This window comes from Andrographis paniculata, unplaced genomic scaffold (genome assembly GCF_009805555.1).
Source record: "Andrographis paniculata isolate CXL003 unplaced genomic scaffold, ASM980555v1 Contig34END, whole genome shotgun sequence".
NCBI classification, from domain to species: domain Eukaryota; kingdom Viridiplantae; phylum Streptophyta; class Magnoliopsida; order Lamiales; family Acanthaceae; genus Andrographis; species Andrographis paniculata.
In genome coordinates, this window is record NW_026137567.1 from 3,830,089 (window position 1) to 3,855,394 (window position 25,306).

General features: G+C 32.0%; 4 protein-coding genes and 1 pseudogene across 4 annotated transcripts; 2 read left to right on the forward strand and 3 right to left on the reverse strand.

Moving 5' to 3' along the window:
- Positions 1-3,101: 3,101 nt before the first annotated feature.
- On the forward strand, positions 3,102-7,233 carry LOC127248728 (glutamate decarboxylase). The gene is made up of 6 exons (XM_051271240.1): positions 3,102-3,269; positions 3,355-3,559; positions 5,230-5,645; positions 5,842-6,095; positions 6,202-6,254; positions 6,566-7,233. The coding sequence occupies exons 1-6, from the start codon at positions 3,184-3,186 to the stop codon at positions 7,049-7,051; spliced, it is 1,500 nt and encodes a 499-aa protein (XP_051127197.1). The 5' UTR covers positions 3,102-3,183; the 3' UTR covers positions 7,052-7,233.
- A 1,054-nt stretch (positions 7,234-8,287) lies between these two features.
- Positions 8,288-9,588, reverse strand: LOC127248379 (uncharacterized oxidoreductase At4g09670-like). Its single transcript, XM_051270691.1, has 2 exons — positions 9,034-9,588; positions 8,288-8,951 (listed from the first exon to the last, which is right to left on the reverse strand). Exons 1-2 carry the CDS (start codon positions 9,505-9,507, stop codon positions 8,328-8,330), a joined length of 1,098 nt encoding a protein of 365 aa, XP_051126648.1. The 5' UTR covers positions 9,508-9,588; the 3' UTR covers positions 8,288-8,327.
- An 850-nt stretch (positions 9,589-10,438) lies between these two features.
- LOC127248865 (uncharacterized) lies at positions 10,439-13,671 on the reverse strand. The gene is made up of 4 exons (XM_051271412.1): positions 12,996-13,671; positions 11,690-12,475; positions 11,004-11,051; positions 10,439-10,918 (listed from the first exon to the last, which is right to left on the reverse strand). The coding sequence occupies exons 1-4, from the start codon at positions 13,182-13,184 to the stop codon at positions 10,649-10,651; spliced, it is 1,293 nt and encodes a 430-aa protein (XP_051127369.1). The 5' UTR covers positions 13,185-13,671; the 3' UTR covers positions 10,439-10,648.
- Positions 13,672-17,838: 4,167 nt separating this feature from the next.
- On the forward strand, positions 17,839-18,735 carry LOC127248506 (uncharacterized). The gene has a single exon (XM_051270868.1). The coding sequence runs from the start codon at positions 17,839-17,841 to the stop codon at positions 18,733-18,735; it is 897 nt and encodes a 298-aa protein (XP_051126825.1).
- A 1,411-nt stretch (positions 18,736-20,146) lies between these two features.
- Positions 20,147-22,618, reverse strand: LOC127248776 (proteasome subunit beta type-4-like; annotated as a pseudogene).
- Between the last annotated feature and the right edge of the window lie 2,688 nt (positions 22,619-25,306).

The following is a 25,306-nucleotide window of genomic DNA, read 5'->3' on the forward strand; positions in this document are numbered from 1 at the left end:
AAATGGATAATGTGAGATCAGAAACATAAACAAATATTGATTGGTTTGACTTTGGTCTATCCGCTCATCACGTTCTATTGCTCAATACATTTGGATCTTATTATTAACATTTATATTCTTTATTTTAACTTTATAGGAGTATTATTTTAAAAAAACAAATAAATGCATCATATTATTAATTATTTATTATTTTATTTTAAAAATTATGTAAACACACAACCGTGAAAAGAAAAAAAATGGCGGCCGGCGGCCATCGAAGGGACAACAGTAATTCCGATTGTAAAGAGAATTGAAAAAAAATATATGCGAAAATAATTTTGATTAAAAATTAGAGTTTTATTTTATATTTAAATTTTTTTAATAAATGAATAATATAATTTATATTTATAATATATATTAATTCTAATAATTATTAACACATTCGAGTTCGGATCCGGTCAAGGATGGAACTGGTTTTTAATGAAATTCGTAACCCGTTCCGAACTTAATCGAATTTAAAATTTAAAATCCAGAATATACTCTAAAAATATTTTCTAGACCCGAATTCATCCTATTAAAAGTAAATTTGGTGCGGGTCCGAATAACCGTCCTATTTGACATCCCTATAAAGAAAATTTAAATTAGAAGTGGACAATTTTTGGGTTGAAAAGCTCAGACAAATGTGCTTTAGAAATGGAAGATAGTTTTGAAATTGGACCATTCAAATCCAAATTGAGTGGTGTGCTTTTAATTTGAATGTAATATATACTTACATGTATATATATATATATATAAAAGTGTGTGGTATATTGTATGTTTTTTCGTACTTTGTTTTGTATTTATATTAAAAAAATTATAAAAAAATAATTATTTAATTTGATATTATTATATGACAGATAGATATTAAATATGTTAATTTTGAAAAAAAAAAAATTCAGAAAAACAAAATAATATATCTTATATGTTCAAATTAATGTGTTCTTTTTTTTCTCTGTCTTAACAAGAATATTCTCATTTTATATTTTTAATAAAAAAATTAGGTTATTTTTCCATTTTTTTTTTTTATAATCTCCATAAAATATATGTTCACATGTCTCAACCCAATATTGAATGATAAAGAAAGTTAAAAAAATAAAAAAAAATAAAAACTTAAATAAAAAGTAATCACAAAGAAGAAAACAGAACATGTATTGAAAGTTGGTTTTATTATTATTATTTTGTTTGAATAGTAGGGTGAATAGAATTTTTTATAAAAATATATTTTTTAATTTCAAGATAATTAGTTTTTTTTATTATTAATAATATATTATTTAAGATAATAATATTTAATTAGTTAATAATAATAAATTATGATATTAATTTTATTTATATAATTAATAATATTGATAATGGTAAGTAAATTTAATATATATGATAAAGAAATTAAAATATATATTTAAATATTTTAAAATTATATTACAATAAAAAATATACATACAATGGATATTATTTTATAAAAAAATAATTTTTTTATAATATAAGTAAATGAAAAATATATTTATTTATTTATAATTAACATAAATTAATTTTATAAGAGATATATAATTTTAAATGTAGATAAAAATATTTATTTTTTTTAGGAAAGAGATAAAAATAAATGTGGCACATTTTAATTTAACAAATTTGACCTAAAATAAAATGATGTCAATTATTATAAGATAAAAAATAAATAAATAAGTGTCGACTGTTGTAAAACGCGAGGAGTATATAATACTACTTTAATTAAAAAAAAAAAGAAATTGATAATTACATAATCTGTTAGTTGCAATTCAATATTATATATATATATATATTATTTTTATTATTTTTATTTGTCTCACTCAAAATTATCTATTTTGTATTATATTAAAAATAATTTATATATTAATATCAAAATACTTTTTATTTTTACAAAAGTATTTATTTCTTTTGTACTTGTAAAGATAAAAATGACAAAATCATCTTACACACTTCCCTCCACCCACATAAAATATCCACGTTTTTTATTTCCTCGGTTACATGTTAGTTTCTTTTTTAAATATAATTATACAATTTAATAATATTTTTAAATTTTATAATTATAATTAAATTATTTAATTATTTCAATATTAATTTATAATTAAATTTATTATATTATAATTAATTTTACCAAATGCACTTCTTAGTTAATTAATAATTATATTTTATCTAATTTACTATATGTAAAACAATGCAGACATATTATCCAAAATGGAAAAATATTACTCCCTCCGTCCCACATACCATGCCCACGATGCGGCCGTTTCATATTCTATGTCACTTTGTTTTTTTAGAAAATGGTTACACACTTTAATTTTATTTTAAACTTTTTAATTTATTTTTTTTTAAATTTTAATTAAACTAATTAGTTATCTTAATCTTAATTTATAATTATTTATATTATAAAATAATTATTTTCACCGATAAATTCTTAATTTTCTACTAATTACACCCCTCCTAAAATACCGTGTATACAGTGTAGCAGATACAGTATATGAGACGGTGGCAGTATTTTTTAACCTATTAGAAAAACAAATGATTGAAATGAAACTCTAATACAACCAGAACCATTAAATCAAAATTTACTACTCCCTCCGTCCCAAACATCCCGTAGCATTTTCTTTTTGGTATGTCTCAAACATTCTGCAATATTTTCAAAATATGAAATAATTAATTATACTTAATCTCTGCCTCACATTTTATCCCCTCACATTATCCAAATAAAAAAATAAAATATATATTTCTCTCTCTATTATATCACATATTTTCTAAATTATTTTACTTAATATTTTTCACCTAAAAATTTGTGTAAAAAACAAATGTTGCATCTTATTTGGAACGGATGAAGTACTATTTTAATAAACACTTGCGCTATTATATTGTCCAAAGAAAGTCATAATAGTTTATATTTTGGAATTGCTTTTCGCCGTTGAAACTTCAAATTGAATAATAATAATAATAATAATAATAATAATGATAATAATAATAATAATAATACAGTTTCCGCGTTGGCAAACCAAATAATGGACCAAAGACCATTCACGCTATACATATACATGTACATATACATATATATATATATGTAGACATTACATTCATTCATAATACAATAATTCATTCTCTTCTCTTTCAATTTCTTCTCTTACAGATCAGTTAGGAAAGGCAACAATGGTTTTATCGAAGACAGCCTCCCAATCCGACGTGTCGGTCCACTCGACTTTTGCTTCCCGATATGTCCGAGACTCCCTGCCCAGGTATCCACCGTATCTATATGTGTATTCGGATCGGATCTCGAAATTTTGAATGTTAATTGGATATATTAAATTAAAATGAGTGCAGGTTCAAGATGCCGGAGAGCTCGATCCCAAAGGAGGCGGCGTATCAGATCATAAACGACGAGCTGATGTTGGACGGGAACCCGAGGCTGAACTTGGCCTCGTTTGTGACAACGTGGATGGAGCCCGAGTGCGATAAGCTCATCATGGCCGCCATCAACAAAAACTACGTCGATATGGACGAGTACCCCGTCACAACCGAGTTACAAGTAATTTTCATTTTAATTCTTTCACTTTACCTATATATATAATTAATTTTATTTAGATTAAGCTATTTAATTATATTAATTTTAATTTATAATTATTTATATTGAATTATAATTATTTTTACTAATATATTTTTTTAATACTTACTAGTTATATAATATCTGAAACATCTGTGCTCCAACTAAATTATCTGAAACTGAGGACTTATTTGTATATTTGTTTAGGAATTATAATTTTAGATGCTTTGTGAAATATAAAAAATTATAGAAATATTTTGTGTGATTTTATTGATTTTTTTTATTGAAATATTATATATTTTTATAATACTTTTTGAGAATTATGTATATTAATAATTGGTGTTAAATATTACAGTAAGTAGTTATAAAAAAGTTAATAATCAGTAAAGTCAGACGCGGAATTTGCATTAAATGATGAAAACCAGGTTATTATTATTATTATTATTATTATTATTACTATAATTTTTGTGGTCCGTTTCTATTCTAATCGGATGTCTTAAAATATTGGTGTGTATATAATAATATTTTGCTCTAGCGTATTATTCACGTAGTGGTTTGGACTTTTTCGAGTTATTTATTAAGCACTTGTTTGTTCATATGTGTTTTGGTTTTATTTTTGTATTTTGAATTTAATAATTTTTTAATATAATAATTATAATATATAATATTTTTATAAAAAAAGTATTTAGTACATAATAATATAATATTTTAAATAAAATATATGTAATAATATATATTTTTTGAAAAAAAATGATAGTCACACCCATGTGCCAATTTATTGGGATAATGATGATACAAGCTGTCTAAACCTAATTTAAATAAATAATTTGACATGATTAGGTATACTTTTTCTTTTATTATTATTATTATTATTTTTTTTTTTTTTTACCGCACTCTTCTTGAAGTTTTTTAATAAAAATATATGTAATTTTTATATAAAATACTCGTATTACATCTAATTATAATTTTATCTAAAAAATATAAAAGTTACAAAATATTGAAAGCACACACATTATTTTCAAGAACGATACAAAACTGTACTATTATTAGCTTTGGTAAATTACTTCTATTTTGCAATTGTAATGTGTATTTTAAAATAGTGAATAAAATGGATGTTGTGTGAATTCTGGTTTCTTTGTTTTAAAAATTAAGTCAACTTTTCTACTATTTAGTAAGTCAACACATATCATAAAAATAATACTCCCTATAAAAATAATACTCCCTCCGTTCTATTGAAATGTTGTCATTTTCCATTTTCGTTCGTCCCAAATTAAGGTTATCATTTTCTAATTTAGTAATTGTACTGCCTACCTAACATAATAAATACCCTTCCAGCTTACACTATATTACACAAATGTCATCACTTTTATATTACACAATACTAATAGGGGTATTTTTGTCATTTTAATTACAATCCATTATAATATTAATATTAAAAAATCTACATGCAAAAAGACGCCACCCTTATTCCGGGACGGATGGAGTAGTATCATTTTATTTTACAAAATATCAAATAAAATATTATTTAAACTAAAATTTAAATAAAAAATTTAAATAAAAGGTATTTTTTGTAATAAATATAGTGAAATATATAACATCGAATTTATTTGATTATGTAACAAAATTTACATCTCTTAATTCGTATTTCTATGCAGAACCGTTGTGTGAACATGATCGCACATTTGTTCAATGCGCCGCTAGGAGACGGCGAGGCGGCGGTCGGAGTTGGAACGGTGGGCTCGTCGGAGGCAATAATGCTTGCCGGACTGGCGTTCAAACGAAAATGGCAAAACAAAATGAAGGAACAAGGGAAACCTTATGACAAACCTAACATAGTCACCGGCGCTAATGTCCAAGTATGTTGGGAAAAATTCGCACGCTACTTTGAAGTCGAGCTCAAGGAAGTAAAACTAAGAGACGGCTACTACGTGATGGACCCCGAGAAGGCTGTGGAGATGGTCGACGAGAACACTATTTGCGTCGCCGCCATCTTGGGGTCGACTCTCAATGGAGAATTCGAAGACGTCAAGCGCTTGAATGATCTCTTGCTGACAAAGAACAAGGAAACAGGGTAAAAATATATTACGAGTAATTACTATCTGCATTGATTAATTTTTATGTGTATTACTAAAATATCGACAAAAAGATAAAAAAGAAATATATTAAAAAAAATAGATGTAGAATAATCTAAAGTAACATAAATATGCTTTTATTTGTTATTTATTATAGTAAACATATGATTAAAATGGATATATTTGCGAATTCAGGTGGGATACACCGATTCATGTAGATGCAGCAAGTGGAGGGTTTATCGCGCCATTTTTGTACCCGGAGCTAGAGTGGGATTTCAGGCTACCGTGTGTGAAGAGTATAAACGTAAGCGGGCACAAGTATGGGCTAGTATACGCGGGCATCGGGTGGGTCATTTGGAGGAACAAAGAAGATTTACCCGATGAGCTCGTCTTTCACATTAACTATCTAGGAGCAGATCAACCAACTTTCACTCTCAACTTCTCTAAAGGTACACTCGGACATAGCTAAATGATCGATTCTTCACATTGTTCGAATGTAGGATCCCCCCATATTGTCACAAATTGTTAACCGAACCATTCATTTTGTTCATTCAGGTTCGAGTCAAGTTATCGCTCAATACTACCAACTCATCCGTTTGGGCCACGAGGTAACATTTCGCTATATTGATTAATGGATAGTCTTAAAAACATTAAAACATTGTTTACATAGACACTTTTCAACTTTTTCAACACTATTCATCTATTATATTTATTTAAAAAACATCAAATCAAATTTTAATTTTTAAATTTTTTACTATTTCTAAAATTTTTCATGAATTCGGGACTTAACTCCCAGACAAATAAAGCCTCGCCACTTGATCTACAAAGACTTGGCTAACATACTCAAGTTTAAATAGGGCTATCGGTATACAATTTTCATTACTCATAATTTATGAATCTATTGAATTCTATTGCATAGGGCTATCGAAGTATAATGGAGAACTGCCAAGAAAACGCAATGGTACTAAAACAGGGGTTGGAGAAAACCGGACGTTTCAACATCGTGTCCAAGGATAACGGCGTTCCTCTAGTGGCATTTAGTCTAAAGGATAACAGTCAACACAACGAGTTTGAAATCTCGGACATGCTTAGGCGCTTCGGGTGGATTGTCCCCGCATACACCATGCCACCGGATGCACAACATGTGACGGTGTTGCGTGTGGTTATCCGCGAGGATTTCTCAAGAACTCTTGCTGAGAGGCTCGTGATTGACATCGAGAAAGTATTGCACGAGCTCGACTCGCTCCCAGCTAGGGTCACTGAGAAACTCACGGCCGGGTCGGCGGCAGTGGAGGAGAATCACCATGCGATTGTGAAGAAGACTGCCATTGAAGTGCAGAGAGAAATCACTGCAGCCTGGAGGAAAATGGTTGCTGATAAAAAGAAAACCAATGGTGTTTGTTGAAGCAATAATATACATCGATCTCATTATATATTTTGCTTATTATTGGAATTTATATACTTTTGAATTTGTATTCGGTATCTTTGTGATTCAAGATTAACCATCGCTGTTTTGATGGTAACATTTATGGCCAATCACGGCTTGATATTGCTAACATTGCATGATATGAGATTTTTCTTTCTTTCTTTCGCATCAACAAAAAAAAAAAAAAAAAATAGTCATATGTCGTGGAATGGAAGGAGTACTATCATATTCATACTCCTACAAATTATTTCAACACAAAAGTACGCTATATATGCAATGGCCTATCCTCTAAACTAAACTTATACTCCCTCCGTCCCAATACAATAGTTTTGTTTATCATTTTTGTCTATTTCAAAACAATAGTCTCATTTCCATAAATATTCATATCACCATAAAATTATCCTTACTTTTTCATTATTATTGCACAAATGTCACTACTTTTTATACTAATACATTCACAAGGGTAAAAAAATATTTTATTCGTACTTTTTACCAACTATCCATATAATATCGATATTTCTTAAATATCGTGGCCAACTCAAATAAGACCATAGGTTTGGGACTGAGAAAATATATAATTTATTATTAAGTTTGAATTATTACTCATATTATTTTAAATGATTTGGCCTGTCCTCCAAACTAAGCCTATATCGCGATTACGAATTTATCCCAAACTATGGGATCATACTTTACAAGCCTTATTGTCTTTTTTCTTTTTTTTCCTTTTTCCTTTGTTTTTTCCAAGTCATATTGGGTATGGTCATAGAGATATATATGGTGGGCATCTACATACATAATCTTTGTTTTTTTGTTTGTTTGTTTTTTTTTTTTTTTTTTGTTTCTTCTATTTTTGTTTGTGTCGTTTTAATCATATTTTAAAATTCATAATTTATAATATTTTTATTTTAAATTAATTATTATAATCATTTTAATATTACTTTATAATTATTTTTATTAAATCATAATTATTTTTATTAATACATTAACATCAAATATATTCACTACGTCCGAGTTAATTTGTCACAACTTTATGTAACTAATTAGCCCAATCATAATCTATAATTTTGACAACAGTAATGTAACTAATTAATGTAATTTTATCTTAATATTAATTTATAATTATTTTTTGCATCATTTAGTAACTAATTAGACCATATATATATATATATATATATATAGGTGAATTATGCGCCAGTAATATCTATACAATACAAGTATTCAATGCATTTTATGCTAGAATCCATTAATAAAATAATTAATTATACATGTGAACAGGTTGGTACCCACCATCAATAGAAACCCTGACAGCATCAAGCACGAGCTGCGTGGCCATGGCGGTTCGCCCCCATTTCAAGTCCGGCTCCACCCCACCATCCCTAACCCCCTTCACCAACCTCGACAATTCCTCAACCATCAAACCCTCCTGCACCATCTCATTCCCCACTACAACCTCCTCACCCTTCACGCTCCACCCAACATGCAGCTCCAAAAACTCCGCCCCAATCGTCGATCTAAACACCCCACGCCGATCATCGAACGGAATTATAAAATCCTCCACATGAATCGTCGCCTTCGATCCACAAACCACCAAATCCTGCGTCGCGTGGGCCACGAACGAGCAGTGGAACGTCGCCACAGTCCCCTCCTCCCCCCAATTCATCGACCCCCGGCAGGATAGGATCACTCCGGCGTCGTTTTTAATCGCCGCCGGCAGCGCCCTCACCGTCGTCGGAAGCTTCTGGTCCATCGCCCACAGTATCGCCCCGATGCAGTACCACCCCGTGTCCCCCAGCGCCCCCAATCCGTCCAGCTCCGCCTTAACCCTAATGTCGTTTTTCAGAAAATTTGGGGATCCGTGGAACGACGAAGAACTGTGGATCTAAAATTAAAAAACATCAAATTCACAGGAATTGGACTGTGGATCGAGGCGACAAAGAGAATTTCAAATTTCAAGCACTCACGGATTTAATTTCTCCGAATTTTTCCCGATTCGACACGAATCCCTTCATCCTTAGGGTTCTCGGATGATGGTACCACATGCTGGCGTCCATGAACTGCACTCGATTGGCCTCACAGGCGTGGAGCATTTCGTCGAGCATCTTGGCGTCGAGAGCTGTCGGCTTCTCTAACAGCACGTGCTTCCCCTTCTCCGCCGCCGCCGTTACCCACCGGACGTGGAGGCTGGTTGGCAGAGGGAGGTACACTGCGTCGACCGAAGGATCTTCCAGAAGCTCCTCGTAGCTCCCGTAGAGCTTCACCTCCTTCGAGAGGTTGTTCCGGACGGCGAACTGCTGTGCCTTGTCGATTGAGCGGCTGGCGACGGCGACGAGCGCTGCGCTGGGGGCTACGGCTATGGCGGCCGCCAATTTTCTGGCTATTACGGCGCATCCCATGATCCCGAACCGGACGGGGCTGCCGTCGTCGTTCTTCGCCATTGTTGGAGAGTGATTTGATGAAATTTTTCTGAGTGAGCAGAATTCAGGTCTTATTCTGTGTGTGGTTTCAAAACCCTTATCCAATAGTTTATTTTTTGGCAATAAATAATACTCCTCTGTCCCCTTTACTCTTTTTAGCAGATAATTAAAAATGTATTAGTGAAAATAATTATATAACTAATTAGTGCATAATTATTTTCCAACAAAAAAAAAAAAAGTGACATGGTACATGGGACGAACAAAAACGGCAATATAGACATGGCAAACGGCAACGTCAACATGGTATTTAGGACGGAATGAGTATTAAAATACTTCCTCCGTTTCTCACATTTTCGACTGTCCAAAACAAAGGATAATATTTTCTGGTAATTGTACTGCATCACTAATGTAATAAATATCTTTTAATTTATAATTTGTTATAATATATTACACAAATAATACTAATTTTTTTTTAACTCATTAATATTAAAAAACTTACGTGAAAAAATAAAAATAAATGTTACTGTTTATATAAAATTGAAAAGTATTAAAAAATAAATAAATAAATAGATTTTTTTTAGTCTTTAGTCCTCTAATTTGATATTTTATTATTTTCATTGCAACTGAAGTCTGTAAAATATTTTTGCACTTTTAATCCCCAGTGATGTCGACTTGCTATTTGCGTAGCTCGTTCAGTGACACATGGTCCGCCAAATCAACTATATTTGTCGGATACATTAATTTTTCTTTAAAACAATTAATTTATTTATTGTCTTTTAAAAAATAATTTAAAAAATACAAAAGAAAATTTTACAATTAAAAATTACAAAAAAAAATCCAGGATCCGGAAGACTTGTAAGCATTTCCAGACATCGGATAATTAAAATTGCAAAATTTTTGTACTGCGACAGGTTCCAATTACTTACCCAATAAAAAAATGAAAATAGGAAGGTAAACAAAGCTCATGTATGTAGTTAACAACTTAAATCAACAAATACAAACACTAATTCATTCACAGTCTTCAAAGATGTATGCTCTCGTCCACTCCTTTCAATCTACACATATCACTTCATTGTGTTAATAACATCTACCATTGTTTCAGAAACGTCGCAGAAAAAGCTCCGGCGAGGGGGCGGGCCGGGAGTCGTCGTGTACTCTCGTGTCACTTGTCGATGCATGACTTGTTTTTGGCCTCGCTATGCGTCGGATTAAGCCACAGATGCTGCAAGCACTGCTGAGCAGATGGTCGCTTCTCCGGCTCGAAATCAAGAATGGGACAAACAAAATCTGCAAAATCCCGGGCATCCTGCTCCGAAAATTTATATTTGTCAACAAGGAGTCGATCAAGTGTCCTGTATTTAAGCCTTCGAATCCTCTTCAAGTCCCCGTATCTGTCGAAATAGTCCTTCGATCTTGCCCCGCCAGTCGCAACCTTTTATTCAAGCATGAAGATCGATAGTAAATTCGCAGAGAGTTACGTTCGAAGGTAATGTAGAGAAACGAGCAGAGCAGGTTACCTTCCTTGGCATCTTTCCTAGGAGCTCCATCATCAATGCAAGGTGATCCTGCAAAAAAATAAAAGAAAAAATCAAAATCAAGCAAAACTATTTGAAGTTAATCCGAACTGAACTTGTCGACTATATTTGTGGCTGGAGCTAGAAATCAAGTACAACATTTTGTATATAACAATAGAATCAGGTAAGTGTATCGCAATATCAACCATCAAACTTCTTATCGACGCTTGTTTACTATTTTGCATTGACCTTACTCGGCTAAACAACAAGTTTTAAGCATTCGTCAAACTACCTTTGTCTCATATAGCATAGTTCACTAGCAAAGTTCGAGCAATATGGAGATTCCGCGAAGCTCAAATGTCTTAACCCCACAAATAACACATCACTACATTAAAAAATCGGGATTATACAGAAAGATGGCAACTGAAACCGATCAGAATAAGAGATTATGAATCATATCCAAGAATAGGCTAAAGTCGCAAACAGTATAACCTTAAGCAGTTCCCGGCATCCTTCATAAGACCTAAAACTTCTTAATAACAGAGTATTTCATCATATACCTCGAACACCGTAAATAATTTCAAAATTTGTCGCAATAAAAGCTTTTGTCCACTGTAAGATTTTTGATATAACAATTTAGCTTCAAATTGCGGCATTGAAAGAAAAACGAAATGGATAGAGATTGGTACCTCATCCTCACTGAAGACTTGTCCGGTCTTGGGAGTAAACAGCATCTCACCCGTGGCGAGTTCAAACGCAATACAAGCAAATGACCACATATCAGCGGGGAAAGAATAACCCGATTGAAGTATAACCTCGGGAGCCCTGTACTGTCTGGTCTGAATTTCTTCAGCTATCGGTCGATCAGCCCAACAGGCATTTCCAAAATCCACAACCTTACATCGCAAGTCGATCCCATCCAAACACCGCACAGGCTTGGGAGGCACACCTACCCCTCCCACAGAAGCTCGCCTTTCTGATATCCTTGCAACTGCTCTTCTCGCCCTCTGTTTCAGTTTCTTCTCGAGTTTCATAGTCACTCCACCATTCAGGTTTCCCTCGGGCCTTTCAAGAATGGGGGCCATTCCGGATCTGACAGGATCCTTCGAAGGATTAATGGTGGAACATAGAAGAATGTTTTCGGGTTTCAGGTCAGTGTGTATAAGTCCTAGTTTACAGTGTAAGTAATCTAATGCCGTCAAAATGTATCTGCAAATCTCCCTAACTCTGTCCAATTCGAGACCTTTATATCGGTTGAACTTGATCAGACGGAGCAAACTATCGCCAAGAAATTCCAGGACCATGCATAAATGCTGCCCGTTTGGGCCCCCATGCTTAAAGTGGTCTACCAATCGAACAATGGACTTCGTGTTTGAAGGATCGCCGCTGGCGATAGCAGAAAGTATCTCGATTTCATGAAGTGCGGCTTGAGCAAATTGCGGCGCACTTTTTTGAATCTTCAAGGCTACATATTTCTACATATCACAAACAAGAAAAGCTTCAGAAGAATGAAACATCGAAAATGGAACTTAACTACATCGAAAAACAACAATACTGCTAGCACATTGTTCGAATATGATTAAAACTTGGAAATAATTCGAGTTTGCAGGGGATGATTCTAATTGCAAGATCTAGTTCAACTAAATATCTTTAAGTAATTGTAATTGTAATTGTAATTGTGGTGCTGTTTCATTCTATAGAAAATTTGCAGCAGGAGATCAAGATTCAATCCAATTCCAAAATTCTCTCATGCTTCTAAGTCTGCAACAGCAACAAATAAGACAAATTTGCAGAAAAGACGCCATTAGAGGACAACAAAGCTATGGCAGAAAGTAAGCAAATACGAAATTCAAGGTCTGAGATTCCAAGTAACGACATGATCGATTCCATTTCCGTTCTAGAAGTAACATCAATTGAGTCAAACCACAGAAGAAACTTGTAAAAAAGCCAAAACCTAAGCAGGGTTTAGGGTTAAATAAGAAAGGGAATCCTTACCGATGTTTGCGTGTCGTAAGCGAGCCAGACGGTGGAGAACTGCCCCCAGCCGAGCTTGTGCTGGGCGATGTACCGACCGGCGGCGAAGGAATCGCCGATTCGGACGGCGTGGTAGCCTCCTTTCCGGTAGGAAACAATCCCCTCATCCTCCTCCTCCGATCCCGACGACGAAGAAGGGGAGCAAGACATGACGATTAAACCCTAGCCTTCCCTTACCTCGCAAGGATTCAAAGCTCAAATCCAGTGGATGATCGATCAATCAGAAACGGAGATCGACGAACCACCCAATCAAATCTGGCCCCAATCGCAATTCGGAATAAAAGCAAGCTGCAGGAAATAAAGAAACCAGAAATCGTGGAGGTTGGGGATTGGATGATGCGATGTGGCTTCGAAGGGAAGACTCCTTCAATCCTTCTTTTTAGTCTGGTCCGGTCTGGTCTACTCAGCTTCAGCTTCAGCTTCGGCTTCCACCATTGCCATGTCATGTGCTGACTCTTCCTTCCTTCCTTCCTTCTTCAGTAATCTGACCAAAAATGGTGTTCTTCTTGCCCTTCTTCTTTCCCAACAATCAGCCTTCACTCTTCAATCATCATCCCCAACTCCAACGGTATCATCGCAGCTTTATATTAATAATTTTCAGACATCCTTTTTCTTTTTATGATGATGATTATTATTACTATTTATTTATTTAAGGATGGAAACAAGAAATAGTAGCTATCGAAACCTTGTTACAGGGGAGCCAATGTGTAACCCATTGTGACCTGTGATTTGGCATATTTACTTTTATGATAAAAAAAACATTTTTCTTAGAGCAAATACAATGAATTTAATTGAACAAATTCTAATAGTCCTCTTATGGAGACATTATTGAAAGTTGACACAGAATATTCTAAAGCTGAGGATAGTTCTAGGTTGTGAATTGAGAGGGTCTAGACTAGGAAATCTTACGAGGTTGAGTAGAGATTTCTAAGTTGAGTTGAGACATGTTTCGCTTAGAACCCTCCAGATGTAGGTCATGCGTGACCGGATTGGTTAATCAATATTTTGTATTTTATTTTGTAATTTATTTTGTTTGTTTACAGAGTTGGCATATTGTTTGATGTCTCATGTATAAATCAGCTTGTGTCTCTATTTGTGTTGTTTTATATTGCTAGTGTTATTTGGTTTTGAGCGAATTTGAAGTCAACAATATTTACACGTGTGTATAAGAGTATTTTGATAAAACCGAGATGTTAAATAAATAAAGAGAAATGGATAAATGTTTATTTGTATATCAACACGTTCATGTTTACTCATATTAAATTTTATGACTTACATATGCATCTATGTGCTTTTATAAAAAAAAATTACATATGGTCTGTCACATATAATTCATCTAGTATGATTTGTCTTATCGGATCTAATTTGCAGGGTATTAGATTCGACCGAAAATATACACAAAGCGCACTTGAAAAGTAGCTACGGATGGTTCCCATATCATAAAAATAAAATAAATTGTAATATACTTTGTTGACTTATAATATTAAAATATCATTTCGGTTTTTAATAAAATAAAGCGTCAAATTGATTATTATTGATCAAAATAGAGAATAAAATTGTGAGGGAATAAAATTATTTTTTATAACTGAATTATGCATAAGTTTAACAGAAACAAAAAAATATATATATAACATAATTATCCCAAACAAGTAGAGTATTATTATTATTTAATTTACTGGAAAAAAAACGACATATTAAATTGAGAATGAAAGTAATTTTTTTATTTTTTAAATGACTTAAAAGAATAAAGTAATTAAAATATTGAGGCAATTTAACTCATAATTAAGTTACCTAGTTTCTCCAATCCCATTGTAAGATACTCAATTATTTTAGCATAAAATTTAATAAATATATATACATTTTAATTGTAATTTGTAAGTACTTTTTATACTGTCACAAATCCAACCCCTATACCACCAGACCATCCCTTACGGGACGAGTGTGTATTTTATTTTGAGATTTCAAACAATTACTATTGTACTTTATATAATAAACTTTACCTATGACTAAATATTTCGTAAGTATACTTAAATTATAATTACAAATGCTATGAAGTTAATTTACCTTTTCTTTTAAATAAAATGAAAAAATAATAATAATAATAATTAGTAAGCTATTTCATTTTATTTTGAACATTACTTCAAAAAAAATCAATTTGAATTATTTATGGAGTTTCATAATATATAACATTAACACATGTCTCCATTTTAAATTTACTTACTTTTTTTTTTTATATATATATGCCATTAATTACATAATATTACTTTATTTGAACTTATAATTATATGAAAATATTTTAAAATCCAAGTAAATAAATTTACGACATTAGATTGGTTTCTTTTCGGAGTTTTTCATGTATTTTACTATTTAGTCTTCATATTTATCTATAAAAAATATATTATTTTATATTATTACAAAAGATCAAATCAAATATCGGTTTAAACTAAAATCTAAATCTAAAATTCCGAACGAAACATACCTAATTCTTAGTAAATTTTGGATAAAGTTTAACACTGGCTTTGTTTCATGTGATAGGTTCGAAATTAGTAAAAAGCATCGATTCTTGGCTTTAATTAATGTAAGTTTATAGCGATTAATGACTTAACTACGGTAATACCGACTCTATTATAAATGTTATTTAATATAATGTATAGATTTTGTAATCCATTACTATACGATTCTTCCTCCTCCCAAATCATATTAAGTATATATTAAGATTCGAATTTTGACGAATATAGAACATAACTTATAATATTTTATCAGCACGATACTATTAAAAAAAAAAATCAGCATAGGATTACCCTAATTTTTCGTATACAAAATCTATTGAACTAACAATAAATTTTATTTTAAAATATAGAAATTAAAATATTCGGATGCTACATATATATATATATATATTTACTAATTTTCATATAACATAACCTTAAAACCAATATTATCTTCTATTAAACAATGTTGATGTCATGATGAAAAAATGAATAAAAATGTTATCTATATATGATTTATATACATTTTTATAATAAGATGAGTAAGATTTTATAATTACAGATTAATGCTAAGAAGATACTTTACTATTTCTTTTAATGAAATAATTTTTTAGTAAGCTATTTCATTTTATTTTGAACATTACTTCAAAAAATCATTTTTTGAATTATTTATGGAATTTTATAATATATAACAACAAAATGTTTCCATCTTAAATTTACTTACTATTATTTTATATTCCATTAATTACATAATTATTACTCTATTTGAACTTATAATTATATGAAAATATTTAAAAATCCAAGAAAAATATATTTGCTAACATTAGATTCCTTTTTTATTGGGTGTTTTTCATGTATTTTACTATTTAGTCTTTATATTTATCAATAAAAAAATATATTAATTATTTTATTTTATAAAAAATTAAATCAAATAGCGGTTTAAATTAAATCTAAATCTAAATCTAAAATCCCAAACGACACGTGCCAAATTCTTAGTAAATTTGGATATAAAGTTTAAGATCGGTTTTGTTTCATTTGATAGGTTCGACATTAGTAAAACATCGATTCTTGGCTTTAATTAATGTAACTTCGTAGCGATTAAGAACTTAACTATTGTAGCGACTCTATTATAAATGTTATCCAATACTATAATGTCTAGATTTTGTAATCCGTTACGATACATTCTTCCTCCTCCCAAATCATCTTAATTATATATTAAAATTCGAATTTTGAAGAAAATAGAGCATGATTTACAATATGTCATCACCATGATATTATTACAAAAAAAAATCAGCACAAGATTACCCTTTAATAATTTATCGTATACAAAATCTATTGAACTAACATTAAATTTTATTTTGAAAATATAGAAATTAAAATATACATCGGATTCTATATAAATATTTACTAATTTCATATAACATAACCGGTAAACTAATATTATCTTCTATTAAAATCATATTGATGTTATATTGAAATGAATAAAAATCTTTCTTATATATGATTTATATACATTTTTTTATAAGATAAAGGTAGATTATGTATATAAAATAAATATGTATATGTGTGTGAAATATTTATCAATATATATCACATATATAGGAATATTTTATTTTATATATATATATATATATATATATTGTAGTAAGAGAGCTGTATTAGTTATAATTGGATATAAATGATGCTTAAACTTATTACACACATTTTAAATTATATACCTTTTCAGATATACATAATATTTTTTTAAATATATATATATATATATTTAGAGAAAAATCTATAACCTTTTCCCTAATTTTTTTTTTTTATATATATATAATATGGCATACTCTTCACAGTTCACACTGCTTAAATTATGAACAGTATGCGCATGTGGCAGGTACATAAAGATAATAATAGTAATAAAAATAAATTGCACCTAATTTTAATAAATTAATTTAATAAAATTTTGAAGTATGGTATATTGCATAATGTATTGCATTGATCCAAAAAGGTGTATAGAGCAGTTTTAGTTTTATCAAGAGACACGATTATTAGCAAATAATTTTACAATTTGAAATATAATTATAAATACGAAATTGCAATTATTCATATTACTAATTTATTTTTAAAATTTTTTGAATGTCGCCACCTTCCATGAAACATTACATCCCTTTTCAGGTTGCTTTCATCCGTCCGTACACACACACATATACATATATATATATATATACACGTGTATCTATATTTACAGGCCCTTTCTGCTGCAATCGAATTTCTTCAGGCGGACATATATTATCTCGTCGATCTTATTTTATTTCCTCATAAAATACAATATGTCCGACCAAGGCTCTCCTTCCCCGCCGCCGCCGCCGCCTCCACCGCCGCCGCAATCTAATCCAGCGCCGGCGAGGCCATCCGGGGCGGGTCGGCGTGCGAGTTCGGTCACGCCCCCTGCCAGCCCGGCCAGGGGGAGAGCAAGAGGCCGCGGACCGGGTTCAGCCCCGCCGCAGCCGTCCAGGCCACGGCCACAGCCAAAGTTCACGCCTCCGCGGCACCCGGTGGTTATGGGTGTCCCCGGCGTGTCGGCCTTCTCCAACTACAACGTCCGGCCGGGATCCAGCCATGGTCCGGGACCGTCGTCGGCGACTGGATCCAGAGGCGATTACCAATCTGTCCTCGGATCGGCGGCGTTCCAGGCGCCCACCGGAGCGCAGGCTGTCCCCGTCGGCGGCGACGGCGGTGGTGGCGGTGGCAGGAGTGATCTGAGTGCTACAGGGAGGATTCTCGGCGCTAAGAGAGCGCGGGTAGGGGCCGGAGCCGGCGCCGGAGCGGGATCCAGCGCCGCCGCGGGTGCGGCAGCTCCGGCGAGAGAGGGCGGCGGAGTTCACTGCAGCGTGTGCAACAGGCGGTTTAATTCCGACAAGGCCTTGTTCGGACACATGCGGTCTCACCCTGACAGGGGCTGGAAGGGGGCCCACCCGCCGCCGGTGTTCCGGGCGGAGGAAGAATTTGCAGACCTCCGCGGCATGATCGGCGCCGGCGAGGGATCGGCGGCGCAGAGCAGGGGAGCCGAAGAGCAACCGGCTCAAGCCGGAGGAGAGGGTAGTAGCCGTAGGGAAAGAGGTGAAGGTTCTGGAAGCTTCCAGATTCCGGATCTGAACAATCCTCCACCGCCAGACGACGACGACGACGACGGCGACGGCGAAGATCCCAGTGCGTCGGCGGCCTGAGTTTTCCGTCGCCGGAAAAATCGATCGACGGAGTAATTTTAATATTAATATTAGTTATTATATTTATATATATATATTTAATTTTTTTAGAAATAGCAGTAATTATTATTGTGGCTGGGTTTTGCATGCATGCACGCACGTCGGCACGTGACTGGTGGTGGCTGTGTTTTGGTATTGGATGTGTAATACGACGTTGGCTTCTCTGAACATCGTAATTTCTGTCTGCAATATCGAAATACACTTTAGATTTCTATAACAATTTTATTAATTCTATTCTCTTACGTTTATTTACATAATTTGTAACGTAAATTGTAATTAGTAATCTAATTTTAAAAATTGTGAATTACACAGGAGGATTCAAGCAATGTCTAAACAATTTGACCATAATTTGAACTCCCAAAATTGTCAGTTTAAAATATTACTGTAGTATTTTGTTTAATTTACTATTGTGTAAAAATATACAAAGAAAAACATTTGAGGTGATACATTTAAAATTTTAGTAAGTTGAAAACATATTTAAGAAATTCAATTGTCAATGCTATATAATTTTATTACTATATTATGATGGTGATGCTCAACCTGTATTCAAGCTAATAAATTCTATTTATTTATAACTTGTTAAAATAAGGCGAGATTTATTGGCAATGGTAAGTGATTATTATCATTATTATTATTGTTATTATTATTATTATTATTATATTATCTTCTTCATTATTTTTATTATTACCTTTTTCATTTGTAACTATAATTAATACCCATTGCTTTTATTACAAAATACCGACTTTGTACTTTTATCCAAGTTTTTTCAAATAAAAAAAAAAAAAAAAACACACTCACGTTATCACTCGCACATTACCTTTTTTAAAAATCGATTTTTAATATATATATATATATTAAAAAAAACTAAATATAAAATTTAAATTTTAATGAATTTAATAAAATTTATAAAATAGCAAAGGTAAATTGGTTGGAGAGATAATGACACTACTGACGGTTGTTAAAAAAATAACTTGAATATGGGAATGATAGCCATAATATAATAATAATAATAATAATAATAATAATAATAATAAAATAAAATCATTATAATAGATTCTATAATATATATGTTAAGTATCCACGTTGGATATAATGTTAGGATTCTCCTACCTTATAAGGGGTGAAGGGCTACTCCACTTACAATCAATTGGTTTTAAGTTGGAACCCCGAATCCCCGTCTTAACAATATAAAAGCTCGGTACCAACAAAATTTCTGCATTCTTAAGGTTTTGTAATTCATATATCAACCACAACTAACTAGAATTGCAGAGTATTAGGTTCGACAAAAAATTAACAGCGCCGTTCTGTGGATTTTCATGTTATAAAAAAGAAAAAAAAAATGCAAACCACCTGTGGCAAATGATAATCCGATAAAAAAAAATAAAATTAATACGCATTGAGTTCCTCCACATACCACAACAATGTCAATAACCAGTGACAGTGAGAAGCTTCATAGCCATTCATTCGCTCAACCTATACACATAAACTCGCTTCTGACTGCATAAAGTATTCGACTACCATGACCCGGCTGCACCTGCCGTCGGGTTTTCGAGAGCAGCAAAGTTCCAAAACGTTTTCAACGAGTACGGTGGGGAGATTGCGACACCCTCCGCGGTGATTTTTGCAATCTGCAAATTCACAGCACCCGTTTAAAGTTAAACAATTGCTTTTAAGAGATGCAAAATAAATAATCCGCGACCTAATTTCAGCTTGTACCAACAATTATAACGCAACTTAACAGAAATCCTAAGATGGTTTTCAAAAAAGATAAAATAAAATCTGCAAGTGATGAAAGTTGAACAATATTTTTAAAAGGGTAGGATCGAAAAAAACTTCAAAGGGTTTCTTTGGAAGCCTCGGACAAGAATGAAACAGACCTGAAGTTTGTTGACAGCTGATCGATTGCGATACAGGAGCACTCGCATGCATTTCTCCAGTAATTTCACACCTTCTTCGAAACTTAGATTCTCATGCTACTCATCCCGCAGGATTGGCCTTGCAAGGTGATTTCCAAATCCAGTCGCAACATGGTTGTCCTCGTAGTGCACGCCGATCATACTGACCTAAATCATAGAACAAAGAGCAGCAGGGGTTGGATATAAGAAATTAGGCAATGCATCTTATATAACTTGAACAAGTTATTATGAACAAATGATTAAAAAGTGTTATACCGTTCCAAGGTACTTTTCTCCATTCTTAACTCCACCAAGAACAAGAGAGTTCCACAATGGGTTGAACTTATTACGGCGATTGTACATAACCCGGGTTAGATAATTATGCACCTCTTTAGGACCAAAGGAGTTTCCATCATCCCACATGCTATCAAACAAGCTACAAGTACAAATAGAAGTTAAGTAAATGAAAGAATTATTGTCGACAATCCCAAAATATGCAACCATGACAAGATCATGACGCATTTCTATGTTTACTTCAAGTGAAATGATGAAAAGACATACATGAGTTCTTCAAGATAGTTCCATTATCTCTTGAGAATCACTGATCTCACCACTCGCACCAATAATTGAATGCTTTCCCACTGGCTTCAATCGCTCCACAGTTTTGTAACGAAGCGTAGTTCCATAAGAACCTATACAGGAAAAATATTATGAACACAGCCATAACCACACAGACACACTCACAAAAAAGGCTCATATTATTTGATAAATAGCTCATATCAGTAAGAACATCACCACAAATATCATTTTATGCACTTCATAAACTAATAATACGCACAAATCAGTTCCCCGGGGCAAATTTTTTTCGTAATAACAAAGCTCCACCTTCAATTTGAACTACAGAAACCATCCATCGATTTAAAAAAGAATAAAACAAAATCAGTATGAGTGCTTGAAATATATACCCGATCAAAAGATAATAAAATCCATCTCACCAGAAGATTGTCACTCAAAACAATCAATGCACAAGTTATAAACAATTAGAGATAATGCTAAGACAATAACTTACTGATAACTTATTCAAACCCATGCAAAAGATTTCCTGAGGGTAATCATTCAGTTTCTCATTAACTTAAACACATTCTACCAACACATTTACATCAACTTAAGCGAAGATATCAACATCTAACCTACCATGTCGGCAGCCAAGAGAATTCCATCCTTGTACTTTATGCCTACAACTAACGTCCCAGTCACGTATGGATACCTATGCAACAAATCCAACTCAATCACAAATTATGCAAGCAAATACTTTCAAAACAAAAAAAAAAAAAAAAAAAAAAAAAGTGAAAGCATACAGTGTTTTTTGAAAATCCCCTTCAGAGCCAAGCAGCAAATTGTTCACCGCAAGACCTGAATCCACCATCTGCAATCATTCGAAAGAAACCAGGATTAAAATGAAAACAATACATAAAATGAAAAACTCAAACCATCCTACAACCTCTAAAACCCCAAAAAAGAATCAAGCTTACATTCATCCCTACAAAATTGGAATAGTTATTATTCGAAAGCACTCCCGCTCGCTTCCCCTGTTATCGATCTAAATACTGCGATTTCGTTTCTCTCAAGAAATGTAAAGGGGGTGCTCCGGACCGGCGGTTCGAACCAGAGAACTCGAACCTCCGGTTCGACGGTTTCTTACCAGCAATTCCGGTTCAAATCGGAACCGCCATTCCTTCATTCTCTAAACGTGACCGTCTGTTCGAACGCCGATTCATTTTTTATTCTCTGGAAAAAGAGAAATATACTGGAACCTTACCGTCACCTTGTCCGAGCGATCAGCAGGAGGAGGAAGGTAATGAAGAAAAGGAGAAAGAAAAGAATGAGGGAAAAAAAACGAAAGAATGAAGAGAAAGAAGAGGAGGAAGAAATTGGTGAGCGGCAGAGCGGCGGCGTTGGTCTTTGGATGTGAAATTATTAGGCAACGTATATTAATAATATATTTATGCTATAATTATTATATTTCCTTCGGCCTTAATATAAGAATATCATTTCTAATATAATATATTATTTACCAATATAATAAATATTTTATAATTTATATATTACATATATATGTTGTTTCACAATTATTAATATTATTATAAAATATATACTATATATATACAAAATTTATAATGTATGTATTCTATCTCTTAAAAATTTAATAACTTAATATAAGATATTATTATCGATAAATTTTTTATATCTAACATAAGAAATACTTTAAATTAAAAACACATAATAAACATTGTCAGCTAGCACTAGAGTTGTTAAACGAGTCCAGTGAGCTCGAGTATTAGTTGTTCGAGTTTGACTCGAACTTGTTAACGGTATAGGCTCGGCTCGTTAAGAATTCGAGCCAAAATAGTGCCTCGAACTCGGCTCGTCAGACTCAAATTCAAGCTCGAGCTCGGCTCGTAAAGCTCGAACTCGAGCTCGAGTTCGAGCTCGATTTGAATTGTATGCATATTATGTATATTTTTTAATATATAAATTAAATATATTTAATTTTATTCATAATTTTTTATAATAAATATAAATTTTGATATAAAAAAGTATATATATTATATTAATATATAAATATATTATCACTAACGAACTCAAATGAGCTACTCACGAGCTCGACTTGTTTGTAGAAAAGATAATTTTTGAGCTCGAGCTCGGCTCGTTTATAGAGGCTCGTTTATCTCTATAAACGAGGCGAGTCGAGCTTGGCTCGCAAGCTAGTAGATTTGTTTAACAACTCTAGCTAGCACTAAAGTGATATTCAATTTGCTTCGAAATTGATCTCATTCCAAGCGTATCAATATATTGTATTATCCGCAGTGTAACTGTTGTTTAGGAATAATAATTAGAACATTTCTCGCTCTGGACCTGAGTTAATGAGACGGTCCAGATTCAAACTTTTATAGTGGGGATGAATTTATAAATTTTGAGATTTTAAATCCAGTCGGATCTGGCCAGATTATAACTTTGATTAAAAACTCCCCAATCCAATATAGTCCCGAATCCTTTTAAATTAATAATTATAAATTGTAATATTCTATATTTTATAATTATTTATATTGTCTAAATAATAGTTTTATATTTTTATGCTTTAATTATTTTTTTTTCCTACCATTTTAATTATATTGTATCCTCTAACATTTTTTTTTAGTTACATCTTAAAGCAATTAAAGTTGTTGCATATCATGGGTTTGATGCTTATCTCAGTCCAATTAGTGACCAAAAGAAAAAAATCATCAATAATTTTATGAAATGTAGAGAGAGAAAAAGCCAAAGAACATTTATGTTTAAAACAATTCAAAGTCATAATAATGATAAATAAACAACAACAAAAAGTAAATGGAGAATAAATAAAGGAAATTTGCTAATGATTGATAGATGATGCATATATGACATTTTTCGTCATGTTGGGTGACTTTCAAAATTTTTGATATATTTTTTTAAAAATATCTTTTAAAGTTTAACTAAGTCCAAATCGTCAAATATATGTTCGATTTGAAAAAAAAAAAAAAATAAATCTTTATCTTTTTTGTTGCTTTTGGCATAACTTCGATGTGTAAATGCAAAATATTTTAATTTTGCTACAATAATATTTTTTATATTAAAAATGAGCGATCATATAATCGTCAAATCGTCTGGTTGTTTTTACTTATTTGCATGAAAATACTTTTAAGCTACATTTTTTTCATATGAAATTAATTATGAGGATATTCAATGTTATATACTTCATTCGTTTCAAAACAATAGTTTTGTTTACCATTTTTGTCTGTCCTAAAACAATAGTCTCATTTCCATAAATAACCATATCACTATAAAACTATTCCTACTTTTTCATTATTATTACAGCTACTACTTTTTACACTAATATACTCACAAGGGCAAAAAAATCATTTATCTTTACTTTTTATCAACTACCAATATAATATCAATATTCCTTAAATCTCGTCCTCAAGACTATACTTTTGGGACCGAGGGAGTAGTAAATTGATGGATGTGATCTTTATTTTTTATGTAGGATGTCATACCAAATATATTATATCAATTAGTTCAACTCAGTTATAGTAATCGAAACTTAACCAAATATAATAATTTACACTTGACTTTGAAGTTTAATATATGTTCCATAATTTGTAGTTTCTATTTCAGATAAATTTATGTAGAAATGACATTTCTATGTATTAAAAACATCATATTCTCTTATTTCTATATGAACAATTTGTTGCAGTTATCCTGTGATGACTACTACTATTCCTTTTTATTATTATTATTTTCGATCTCTATTGATTATGATATTTATGTAATATCTAATCAACAAATCGTTTCTCATTCACTCTATTATTTCGGCAATCAATTCAGTTTTTGAAAAAAGCAACAATCCACATATTTTGGAATATTAATTAGGATATTATTGTCTTGTTGGTGTTGTATCTTATTTATTGTCTTTCAGTACGATGAAATAGTTAAATTATATTTCATGTATGTAGTATTATGGTTTGATCTACATTTTCAGTGAATTTTAAAGATATTTGTTTATGCGGCTTTCTAGTTTAAGTATGGATTTTAATCGTGAATGTAAGCTACTAATTTAT

Coding starts and splice junctions, on each gene's coding strand:
- LOC127248728 (XM_051271240.1), top strand. CDS start 3,184: ATGGTTTTATCGAAGACAGCCTCCCAATCCGACGTGTCGGTCCACTCG. Junction 3,270..3,354: donor GTCCGAGACTCCCTGCCCAG/GTATCCACCGTA, acceptor AAATGAGTGCAG/GTTCAAGATGCCGGAGAGCT. Junction 3,560..5,229: donor CCGTCACAACCGAGTTACAA/GTAATTTTCATT, acceptor ATTTCTATGCAG/AACCGTTGTGTGAACATGAT.
- LOC127248379 (XM_051270691.1), bottom strand. CDS start 9,507: ATGGCGAAGAACGACGACGGCAGCCCCGTCCGGTTCGGGATCATGGGA. Junction 8,952..9,033: donor AATTCGGAGAAATTAAATCC/GTGAGTGCTTGA, acceptor TTTTAATTTTAG/ATCCACAGTTCTTCGTCGTT.
- LOC127248865 (XM_051271412.1), bottom strand. CDS start 13,184: ATGTCTTGCTCCCCTTCTTCGTCGTCGGGATCGGAGGAGGAGGATGAG. Junction 11,052..11,689: donor AAGTCTTCAGTGAGGATGAG/GTACCAATCTCT, acceptor ATTTTTTTGCAG/GATCACCTTGCATTGATGAT. Junction 10,919..11,003: donor TAGGAAAGATGCCAAGGAAG/GTAACCTGCTCT, acceptor CTTGAATAAAAG/GTTGCGACTGGCGGGGCAAG.
- LOC127248506 (XM_051270868.1), top strand. CDS start 17,839: ATGTCCGACCAAGGCTCTCCTTCCCCGCCGCCGCCGCCGCCTCCACCG.